The sequence below is a fragment of the Schistocerca gregaria genome, chromosome 4, assembly GCF_023897955.1.
Source record: "Schistocerca gregaria isolate iqSchGreg1 chromosome 4, iqSchGreg1.2, whole genome shotgun sequence".
NCBI classification, from domain to species: Eukaryota; Metazoa; Arthropoda; class Insecta; order Orthoptera; family Acrididae; genus Schistocerca; species Schistocerca gregaria.
In genome coordinates this window covers 433,541,539-433,553,955 of record NC_064923.1, presented here as the reverse complement: position 1 = coordinate 433,553,955, position 12,417 = coordinate 433,541,539, and the positions used below count along the sequence as shown (strand labels likewise).

At 41.8% G+C, this 12,417-nt stretch overlaps 1 protein-coding gene across 2 annotated transcripts in view; it reads right to left on the bottom strand.

Moving 5' to 3' along the window:
- Positions 1-5,577: 5,577 nt before the first annotated feature.
- LOC126267349 (protein arginine N-methyltransferase 5) overlaps positions 5,578-12,417 on the bottom strand; it is an 86,891-nt gene continuing 80,051 nt past the window's right edge. For both annotated transcript variants that reach the window (XM_049972472.1, XM_049972473.1), the window contains exon 11: positions 5,578-6,651. In XM_049972472.1, the coding sequence (XP_049828429.1) occupies positions 6,499-6,651 (153 nt within the window). In that variant the 3' untranslated portion in view covers positions 5,578-6,498. The remainder of the gene's footprint in view (positions 6,652-12,417) is intronic.

The window sequence follows — 12,417 nt, the reverse complement described above, 5'->3', positions numbered from 1 at the left end:
GGTATACACCATGCCACATGACGAACTCACAAGGTGTGATGGGCCTCCACCCGCACAGGAAATGTGTATAAGAGAGTGGCTCGAAGTAATTTTTGGACCTGGAAGGCGCGCTCTGTCTCCAACAAAGGTACTGTTGCACAACCAAGTACAAGATTTCACTGGTCCACTGGTCCTGCAATCGCATCTACACCCTTCTGAATGACGAAAGGATTGACTGTTGAGAAATCGTGACCATCAGATCTTGTGACAACAAGAAACTTCGGTGCTGGTGGTTGAATTTTCGGAACAGGAGTTTCATCTAGCTTTCTTTTTTTTTTGGGCAGAAGACAGGGCAGAAGAAGAAGAGAAATCCACTGCAGATGAATCCCCCACAATTTCCAGCCGTTCCGATGGCGCGCTCCTTCCTTGTGGGGGCCCTCTCAGAGGGCACTCCTCCCTTAGGTGATTGTTCACACCTCAGGTCACACATCCCGAGAAACGAACGGAGGGACCAATCTGCATGTTTGGAAGGTAACAGCTCAGGCAATCACCCCTCCCTGAGCCTGGCCTTTACCAGGGGTACATGCGTGCCTTACTTGTCTACCCAGGGTGGGGAATTACGTGTTACCCTGTCACCGGCTACACGTGAATCGGCCTTCAGACACACACACAAGGAGGAAAGAAGAGAGGAAAGGGAGAGAGGGATAGAAGAAAGAACCTCAAACACTGAAGTGGATAATAAGACACGGAAAAGAAGACAAGGAGAATAGGGCAAAGAGAATGAGGCACAGAGAGAAGTAAGGGCATGAAAGCAAGGAGAAGAGTGAACGTAGGGAAATACCAATAGAGGAAGGGGAGAAAAAACAAAGGAAATAGGATCCTGGAGTTTTCAAACGTCCGTATGTGGACGAAGGCTCGATACATTACTCCCAAAAAGAGACCGTGTGAAGAGGAGGTAAGGGGATGGGGGACGGGGAGGGATGGGGAAGGGGGGTAGGGCAGCCCGGAAAGGAAGAACTGCACTAGCTTGGGGCCCCGTGCTTGCCACACACATATCCGCAAAAGAGTTGTGGACCCCCCTGGGGAGGGGGGGGGTTAGTATTTATCTGCGATTGAATCCTCAACCACAGTAGACAGAGATGAAAGATCTTGGCCATAACACGTTTAGACTGTAGCACCATATGTGAAACGTTTTCATTCATGAGTTGCATGTTAAAAACTTTGACAAACTGCAGGAGCTCTCAAAAATGTGTTTTTTTTTTTTTTTTTTTTTTTAAGACCCAAATCGTTGACATATCATATAGGGAAGCAGGCTACTTAATCATTTGGCTCTATAGGAGCGAGTTATAACCACATTCTGTTTATCTTCTTATTCTTCGAAACTCTCAGAAACAATTTTTCAGGGTTTTTATAGAGGAATTAGTACGATATGGTACTACACACTATTCCTACCTCATTTGACGAAATGTAAAATCCATAACACGATGTCAGTGTGAATGAGAATAAGATGACTTAACACAACATTTATGACAATCTGCAGAATACAGCCAAATACGCTATCGTTATTATGCATGCATGCATGGAAACATGCGATCAGAGAAACTGTAAAAATTTATGTGCATCAGCTGAGAATCATCGAAATGGATATACTGTGCCTGATACTGTTACAGAGGAAGCAGGGCGATGAAGGCAGGCGCGTCAGCTTAATGGAATGTGGCGTCATGCGCGATGGCAACGTAAAAGCAATTTTCGGTACTTGGAAGAACACTGCACCCGTGTAGTCTGCTAGCTGCTTTGTGTTCGTGGTGCAGTGTGCATGCGCGGATCTGCGACCGTTTGCTTTTGATAGGCTTGCGCAACACGAACCGACAACAGCGATCAGTTATCTAAACCCAAATGGTATTGCTACCAAAATGCGTACTGAATAATGCAGGGACTCTAATTCGAGTTACTAGACCGTCTGGTGCTCTTGAGTACCGAAATGATCGGCACAATGGCGGAAAGATACAGAATAGGCAGGCAGCAGGGAGAGGGGTCCCTAGAGGGAGCCCCCTTACCGCCAGGCACCAAAGGGGGACACTTCTCCGGCCGGGGAAGTGGAGTGGCATCTAGAAAGGAGGGTGTGGAACCTATGGGTATGGGGATAGGAGGGGGCCAGATGGGAGTAAGAAAGAAGGATGGGGGAAGAATATGACAGAGTCAAAGTTAGATGTCATCGACACAGGGTGAAGGAGGCCATATTTCTGATGAGCCTCAGTATAGGATAAACAGTCATCTTCTTATACAACAGGCAATCTGGAGAGTGATAGTCATGACAATTAACACATAGGGACATGTGGTGTGGTGGTCCATATTCACCACATAGAGGATCCTCCATACAGAGGGAAGACGTACCAGAAACGCGGACACTGAAAACGCATCATGGGTGGCAGGGCTTACAGCTTCCATCACACCAATACTGACCACCTCTGGGAGCATATCTTCCTCAAATGTAAGAATACAGACGCCAGTATCAATGCGATTGGCCTTACAATTCTTCTGAACTCGCAGAATATGATGAACATCCCACCATTCCAGATTGGCCCAAGTTCCTTATTAGTTTGAAGGGTGAGGTCCCTATGAAAAATGGCTCCCTGAACCATATTAAAAACTGGTGAGGAGTAATGGACCCCAGGAGGTTGTCAATATGGTTACAACCACAGAGTGCTGCAGATTGGTTGTCAGAAGAAGTTTTGATCAACAGTAAACCCACTGCATCTTACTGAAAGACTCTGCTTCGCCAAACTTGTCTTCAATATTATCCGCAAAAAATAACAGCTTGTGGTGGTGAGTGTCCCCATGAGAGACAGGTATGGGGAAAGCTTTTCATCCCAAGCAGGCATGCCCGACCCTTCTCCCAGCCACAGAAGTAAGGCTGGGGGCCATAAGAAGTATCATTAAATGATCCATTGCCACCAAAAGAGATGGTCATAGAAGAATGGCCAGTTTTTCAAAGCTTAATGCATTTCATACACAAAGCACCCATTCTGATACCACCCCTCCAATCAGGAGCTCGCCCTGTGTGTGTGCCACCCAGCCACAGCAAGGACTGCTGAGAGTTATGGTGCTCCATAATGGCAAGCATCCACTCTAGGCATACACAGGAAGGCAACAGCTCAGGTATCAGAAGTGTGATGCCAGTGTCATCAGGGGTCTCAGCAAAACGGGCATATAACAGCCCACCACACAGACAGTCTGCAGGGGCTGGTGACCTAGAGGGGCAGAGGGGGTGGAGGTGAGAGGGGGCACTGTGGTGGGGAAGGAGGAGAGGGAGAGGAATCCACACTGTAGATGCCAGGAGGGAATTGTTCTCCAAATGCCTCATATCCTGGACAAAATTTAGGAAATGGATGTCAAATGCCAAGGGGAAACAAAATGCCAAAAAAAGAAAGGTCAGAAAGAAAAGGTGAGAGTAACAAAAACCAGTAGGAATACAAGGAACCAGGTTGATAGGCTGACATAAGTAAGAACACTGTGTGAGTGTTAGGAGGGGATGGGGGAAGGAAAGAGGACAGGGAGATAGGGACAGAGGAAGCAAAGGTACCCAGGGAAGTAAGAAGAATGGGCCACAATAGCTTGGGGCCCCCATGTGCACCACACACAAAGTCAGGAAAGAGCCTTGAGGTGGCAGCACAATGCACCTAATATGAAAAACGTATGTTTTTGGGGGTGTCCAGATAGTTTTGATCACAGTGTATGAAGTCAGGCTTTAGACAGACAGTGCTATTGTAACACTGAATGCTTCGAACATTAGTCATCCAAGTAACCTCTTACCAGAAACATTCACATGTAGAGCATGCAGGCAATCGTGGAAGGGTGGCCCATCTGTCGCATCCGTGTGTGGCTTTTCCCCTCTGCTGAGAGACCTCTGAAGATTTGCATCTACACATTCAACAGAACACTTCCCTTAGGATTTATCACACTGCTAAAAGAGTGACACAATTTTCACATTTGTGCGAGGAGTGTCTCCAGCAACAAGCCTGAGGTCAACTTCAATATAGTAGTTGAGGTTACGGTCCAAAGGTTTTCTGTTGCCTCCAAAAGTTCCAACACAATCTTTTTTACCAATATTATTCCCCAATGATCTAAACCACAGGTGACTGCACTCAGCCTTGCCTTTGGCTTCAAAATACTGACAGTTCTGTACGAGTTCAGACATTCCCCTCCCATGATTACTGCCTAGCAAAAAGACCTTGGTCTTTTTAACCCCTCTGCCTATTACAAGCCTTAATGTGCTTCCACTTTTTTGCCTGCCTCGTCTGAGTGTTCCCGAGTTCTTAGGGAGGCTGACCATTTGTCCATTCTACAGAGCAGTGACAACAGCTGGAAACAGTACTGTATTCAGAATCATGGAGGGATAGGTACGATTACTACAACACTACCAATTGGCCACATTCCCATGCAAGATGATTGCTTCACAGTAGTCAATGTCAAAAAGGAATAGACTACCTTCACAATTTCAGTCCCTATCACTATTCTCTGATCATTTCCACACTTGTCCACTGTAATCCCATTTATTTGTTTACACAGTTTATTTAGTCTACACAGATTATTTATCTATAACTGATAAAAATTGTTAATTACACAAATTTTGCAGTTTATTCAATAACAGAAACTGACATGTTGCTGAAGTAGTATGTGTGGGATATTTAAATGTTACTTAATTACCTGGTGTTAAGTCAGTAACTTTTTTCAGCAACAGTTTCTGTTTCTTGTCATGATTTACCCAGCATTGTAGCCACACGAGCACAAATAAAATGAACAAGTCCTTTAGTAAAATACAATAAAGCAGTTATTTTAATCCTTTAAGCTGTAACTCAGATTTGGCTGAATTAATGTAAGACCAAATAAATGTTTTGTTTTCCCAAGGCCTGTAAATGTAGGCTTTGCTGAAATTGTGTGAAACTCTCTAAACCTGTTGGTCTAAGTGAACGAAGGCTGGGAAGAACGAGTTCGACCAGGCAAAGCAGTACAACTGGAAAAGATCACAATGCTAAAATTCTTAAAGATTCGGTTAGCAATACAGCTGTCACTGCACAATGGCATATATGGGTGAAGTAATGCAAGAAGTTGTGAAACAGAATACATCATCAAGATCAAGTAGTAAGGAAACACAGTAACTTAAGGAATTTTGCATGTGCAGTGAATATTTTCTGCTAAGTTACTCTCACTTTACAGAAAAATGAGAGTTATCTGAAATTTCAAAAAATTTCTTATTGATAAGAAAGACAGGTTTGTATTAACTCCTTGAGAGTAACTTTCATGGTACCAGGAGTTCCACAGGGCAAAAATTTTAAGTGAAGATAAAGATTAACACACATACAACAAGTAATTGAGAACACTAGGAGTAAGAGCTTCTCTGAAGGAAAGGAAATCAAGATGGACCACATCAAAACAAATACTTATTTCATTGCTTTCAATAAAGTTTATTCTAAATTTTATTAATTCGGAATTTGAAATTTATCTTGCTGTTGATCACTGGCTCCTTTCAAAAATACCGGATACAATTATGAAAACTAAAATCAAGTTTTACCATATTTCATAAAATAAACAACACTGAAAGACAAATATCACATGGCGCTCTTTACAGTAAGATGGTCTTAACATAATTATTCACAAGTTCAATGTTAAGGAACGCAGAACACAACCTAGTAGGTCCATGACACAAAAGCTTTTTCCTACGTCAAAACGTAAAATTCACTGAGTTAATTTTTTTTAAAAAAGGAGGAAAAGGTATTTTATTTGAACACCGCATCACATATTTTGCTTTCACAGAAAGATACACAAGTCTGAAATTGGTCATTTCATTGGCAGGAGCAACTGCTGTTGCATTCCATTACATGAGGTAATACACTATATGGCGCTGTGTGAAATTGAAAGATTAACAAAACAAAAATAAATCTTGACAGAATGAGAACAGAACAACTGCAATTTATGAAATCGCATGTTTGTGAGCAAATAATAGTACTAAGAAAGCACACAGTTACACAATAAATCCTGTGCATAAAAGACAACGTCAGGACACACATCTGTACACTTTGTCACATTACAATAAAAGAAAAATGTACCAATATCACAGACACCCATTAAAATAAAAAGTGCACCAATATTCTGAATGTTGCGAAAATTGTGTGGCTCGAATTATGTTTCTTCAAGCAGTTGGTACTAGAGTTCCAGCTGCTTCTCTGACTTACAAAAATAAAAAATATTTCAGTAGACTGGCAGACACATTGTAATACACTTGACAAAACTGAATTTATGAAGTGCAAATGAATCTTCTTTTTTTAACTTCTTGTATCTGTTGCAATACATCACTGTTTTTTAACATTAATAACCCTGTTTAACCCCACATTTATTAATGTAGAATCAATAGTTTCTCTTTAAAATTTAGAAGGGTCTGATAATTTCAGCTTACAGAGCGAAAACTTCGGAATCATCTTACTGCCCAGATATACAGTATAAGGACTGTTGCATTCCTCTTCACAGACCTATGGTATATGACCTTCCATTTGGGTTATGCACTGGTCCAGGTGTTGGTTTTGTAACACACCATTCATACCACACACTTTTCTTATTGGATAATCTCCAAAAATGGACTTCCAGTTGTTCACCAGCTCGGAGGTGCACCGGTTCCTGCATATTTATTTTGAAAAAAATAATTTTTTTGGTCACTTCTTATATAGATCCACAATTATAACAACAAAACTACATTATGCAATTATTTATTTATTTATTTAACCTGGCAAGATTAGGGCCATCAGGCCCTCTCTTACATCTAACCAGGCATTCTACTTATTTTACAGGCATATGTTTTAGTAGGCATGTTAAACTACATCTAATACAAAAAGTGAGATAAACAATTAGAAAGGTACACCTTGAAAAATACATTATTGAAGAGAAAGATTTTAGACAGGAGTGCTGGCAGCAGAGAGTATGAGGGAGACTCATGGTGAAGGGAGGAGAAGAATAGAGAGACATTATGAAACATAATTAAGGAAAATATAAAGGAAAAGAAGACTGCGTGGCTAATAGAGATAGATGAAGAGGAAGGCATCTCAGGAGCAAGATAGGAGACGCTAGCTTTGCTATTTGACAGATGCGAGGATTGGCCTTGCACATTAATTTTGTGGAGAATTTTATGCGGATGATAGTAGGAAATGCTTCAACTTCTTCTTAAAAGCAACAGGAGATTGAATTTTCCTCAAGGTAAGGGGCAGTTTGTTCCAGAGGCGGACAGCGGCAACTGAGAAGGAGCTTGCAAAAGTTTTTGTATTGTGAGTGGGCACAGTTAGGATACCAGATAAGAGTGACCTCGTGTTTCGATTATGATGGCATGACAGGTTTTTAATCTCTGAAGCTAGGTACTGGGTGCTTGCGCGACGAGGAGTCTGTGGAGTAGACATAGAGTGTGTGGTAGTCACGCAGTTTGTCCGGCCGCAGCCACCCTAGCTCGGAGTATGAAGCACTAACATGATCATATCGGCGAATGTTGCAGGTGTAACGCACACAGGCATTCATGGTTAGCTCTAGCCGTCTTTTGTTTTCACTACTCATGCCTTGTTGAATCACATCACAATAGTGGAGGTTCGGTAGAACGAGTGCTTGCACGAGCTGGCGTTTCAAGTCCTGTGGGAATATGTTCCGAAACTTTTTGAGAGCATAGAGACAAGCAGACGTCTTTCGGCACACTGCGACTGTATTCTCCGCCCAGTTGAGATGCTCGTCCAAAGTTACACCCAAGTTCTTCACTGTTTTCTGATATGGTATTGGAGTACCTTCGAGCAGAATAGGAGGTAGCCGTTCGCGGAAATCTGAACTTATTAATTTCTGATGGCCTATTAAGATTACTTGCGTCTTTTTTGCATTTAATTTAAGCCCCAGGTTTTTCGCCCATGTCACTACTGAAGACAGACCATCATTCATCAGAGCGATTGCAGTGTTTACGTCTTCAGGTCTGACGCTTAGGTAGAACTGGAGCTCATCGGCATAGAAATGATGTTTACAGGAGGACAAAACCGACGAAATATCGTCCTAAGACTGATCCTTGTGGCACTCCCGAAGAAACATGTTTCCAGGAAGATTTTTCATTTGCGCAGACAACACATTGCTGTCTGTCTTTTAAGTAGCTTTCAAACCATCTCATTGCACTATTAGAGAAATTAAGCTGTTGCATTTTTCTGAGTAATATGTCAAAGTTAACAGTGTCAAAAGCTTTGCTGAAGTCCAGTAGCGTCAATATTGTTGCCTTTCGATTGTCGATGGCATATTTCAGGTCATCAGTTACTTTAATTAGAGCAGTGTTTGTGCTGTGATGTTTACGGAAACCGGATTGAAATTTGTCATATAGACTGAATTCATGCAAGTGTTCAGTGATTTGGTCATGAACAATATATTCAAGTGCTTTGGAAACAGCAGGCAGTTGCGGGTTTTCGATCTTAGGGATGGGTCGAATTATGCTTCTTTTCCATGCAGTGGGGTATGTTCCGTTCACGAGGGAAAAATTAAATATGTCAGTTAAGACAGGTACTAAGATATCGGCAACATTCTTAATCATGGTTATACCGATACTGTCGTTGCCTATTGCACCAGAAGAGATTCTCATTATTGCTTTTCTTGCCGTATTTGTTGTTACATGTTTTAGATGGAAGGTATCGTTGTTAGTTATCCTGTTTGGGGATTCTTGTGGACGGTAATTATCAGCCGTGCTGGTATTCAGAGGTGCAGAGAAGAATTCATTTAATTCGTTAGCTGACACATGAAAAGTAGTTTCCGATTTTGCCTTTTCGACCCCCAAGCTACGGAGATTCTTCCATAGAGTCATGGGTGTCAGATCGCTGCATACAAGGGAGCGAGCGTGCCTGATTTTGGCATTGCGAATGCATTGTTTCACTCTGTTCCGTAGCTTTCTATTTTCTTCGAAACGCTCGGGTTTCGGATCTGCCTTGAAACACCTGTGGGCAGCATCCCTATTAGTCATCATTTGACGTAATTCAGCTGTCAGCCATGGAGCAGGAGATTTTCTTACACGGACTGTGCGCAAAGGTGCCTGTTTGTCATAGAGGGCAGTGAGTTTATCACCAAGTTCATTAATTTTGCCGTCGATTGTAGGTTCTCTGATTATTTGATGCCATGAGATTTCCGAGCAATCGGCTGTTAGAGCGTCAAGGTCAATACGTTTCATGTTACTACAAGTTATGTAACGTGATTTGATCCTTGGGGGCTGCACAGAGTAGGCCAGGAATATTACATCATGTGCCGAGAGGACAGGGGCCGATGACTGACCAACATCTCTTACTTTGTCAGTCTGTTTCGTTGCGATCACGTCTATAAGAGTATGACTGTGCGCCGTATGGTGTGTAGGTTGTAATGGAAGAATGTTCATGCTATTGCAACTAAACAATCTTCTTAGGTTTATTGCGGAGGGAGCGTCTCTTAGCAGGTCTATGTTCAAGTCACCCATTACGATGACATGTTCGTATTGACACTGAAGTGAATGTAATTCCGACTGGAAGGAACTCATTGAGCTTATTTTTGGCGGCTTGTACACGACGCCCGTCAAGAATTTCCGACTTTGTATATTTATTTCAATGAACATGAATTCAGCCTCTTTTTCTTCAGCAGGATTTGACGTACATAAGACTTTCGCTTTGAGATCTGTTCGTATATAAGCGCCGACCACACCACCTCGCTTTTTTGATCTGTCTGCCCTAAGAAATGTGTACCCTGGGAGATGAATAGATGCAGAGGATATGTGTGGTTTCAACCACGTTTCGGATAAGAGGATTACGTGGTAGTTTAGTTGGTTGAAGAGGAGACTAAGTTCTTCGTAATGCGCAGGTAAAGACTGAATGTTGCAGTGAGCTGCTAAAAGCTCGGATGCGTTCCGCTGAGCAGCCTGGAGTAGGGTGGCAGACTGGTTTGTCCCTTTGTTAGGCACTACCTGCCGCGAGGGGCACTGGCCGGTGTTTCCGCCAAGTGACATAATACAGGGGTGTCCCGAGATTTTGCACGCACTGTTTGTGCCGAAAGAAAGGCGACTGCAAGAGATTTCCTGAGGTTGCAGGAGTATAGAAAATGGATTAGTGGTATTCGGTGCAGGGAGAATATGACCAAAATGGTGACGGCTGTGTGTCACTGAGTATCCTATGTCGTAAGAGGAGAAATGTAATTAGAGTATTTGAAACAGCTTAGGGTGGAAATAAAGGAAAGGGGAGTGATTTAATAGGCCGATGCTGCCAGCAGAGAGAAGTAAGCTTAATATTTGATAGATTATCGTAGGAAGCTAGAATTAAATTGAAATTTACTGGAGTGGTACTGGTAGTGATTATCGTAGGAAGCTACAATTAGATTTAAATTTGCTAAAGTGATACTGATAGTGATTTTTGTTATGAACAATTTAAACTGAAGAGATGGTTGACTAATGAACTAAAGGAGAGACTAATAATTGCAATAGAACTATTACAGAATGGAAGAGAATAAACTGAGAAAATGAAAAAAGTATTAGCAGTAAATAAAACTAAGCAATTGCTACAGCTAAAGACACAAAAAATTGTAAAAAGTTAATACAGTTACAAAAACAATTAGTTGAAGGTACAAATAATTAAAAAGTTAATACAATTACAAAACTATATCTGAGTATAGGACTGTTAAAATTTGCAAATGGTGTTAAGTTTGACTTTTGGCTCCAGTAGGTTAACTTAATACTATTTAGTTCTGTCATGTTTGTGACTGTCTTCTTTCCAGCTGCAGTCTTAATTATTACTCTGCCATCCTGAGTCCACACATTCTGAAGACCGAAATGGGATATGGCACTGTTTAAAATCTTTAGCCGCTCGTGTGTCAGATCTTCCCTTATTGTAAGCCCTGTCCTTGCTAACTTCTTCTTCTGGGTAAAGATCTCGGCCCTTTTTTGGTACGACACAAATTTAATTATTATTGGACGAGGTTTGGTAGCACCTGGTAGTTTTCGTCCCACCCGGTGGCTCCTGCCAATGTCTGCCTTGGTCACTTCAAAGCCTAATTTTTCACGCGCAACCTGTATAAGCAGGTTGTCCATGTCTTCTTCTTTATTTTCTGCTACTCCAAACAGTCGTAGACTATTTCGCCTTTGGTACTGTTCCAGCTCGTCTGTGGCGGCAGATAGTTTCACTTCCAACTCTCGTGCTTTTTTCTCGTAGTCAGACAGACTTTTTTAGTGCTGTAATTTCGGCAGTATTGGCCTCAACAGTTTCACACATTTTGGCCAATACTGCTGCCGTTACATTATCTGATAAGGTGCCTGCTATCAGATTGAGATTGTTTTTATCGCGAAGCGCAGCGTTTACCTCAGAGCGGACTAGCTCCGCTATACCTGGAGCTGCGGCCGCACCTTCCGCCAGGAGCAGGCCCGCCGCACCTACTGCTTCCCCGCTGCTGTTGACTCTTCTGTTTACCATTTTCTCGCAGATATTGGCGGAGCACAGAAAAAAATAGCACTACTGCACAGAACACTGTTGTTTACACGATTTCCACTTGTACTAGACAACACCACCTGCGGGAACACCTTCGAATTCAACTAAATTTCGCGAGCCGAACTTAACACATGTTACACTGCAGCCGCCATGACACTAATAATTACATAAGCCCAAGTAAAGATGACCTTCAATATTATAAATACACATAAAATGTCAACTTATGTCTTCATATTTAGGAATAGTTTCTTACACCATTCAATTGCAGAAGCCCAAAAAGTAGTAACTAAATTATGTCATATCCTTAACATTTTCCCTACTATCCCTCGTAAAATAAAATTTCAGAGTGACATATGGACAAAACTGCAGCTGTCAAAATTCCACATTTACAGCAACAAACATGACTTAGTTGAGTTCTTAGAACTTTCAGTGAACTGACTTTTGAAATGGCAATGCGACAAAAAGTACTCCACAATTTCTTGCAAAACTTGAAATGATTAGTATGCTGCAAGAGCTTTTTCTGGGGTGACATAATTAATTCACAGCTATCCTGCCACAAAAGTATGCCTTTATCACTGCTCAACTTTAAGTCACAGATTTCCATTCATTCATTTATTTATTTTGCTGCTTCAGGTTTCACATGAGTGGACAGGTGTTGCAGAAACATAGTTAAATGGAGGAGGAGGAGGAGAAAGAGAGAGAGGGGATGGGCTACATACTGATACCACAACTGAAAATGTGAAGCTATAAATCAATAGGAAGACTGTCATTTCAACACAATTACTGGGATGACAGACTTATTCCTTCACTTTAAGGTAAAAGAAATCTTAGCACTAAAACAGCGGAAGGGATCTACTCACATCTTTCATCTTTTATTTACACAATATAAAATCAGTTTTTAACATCTTTCCATCAAACTGCTTTACTCGTCCCGCATTTCTTCTTCTTT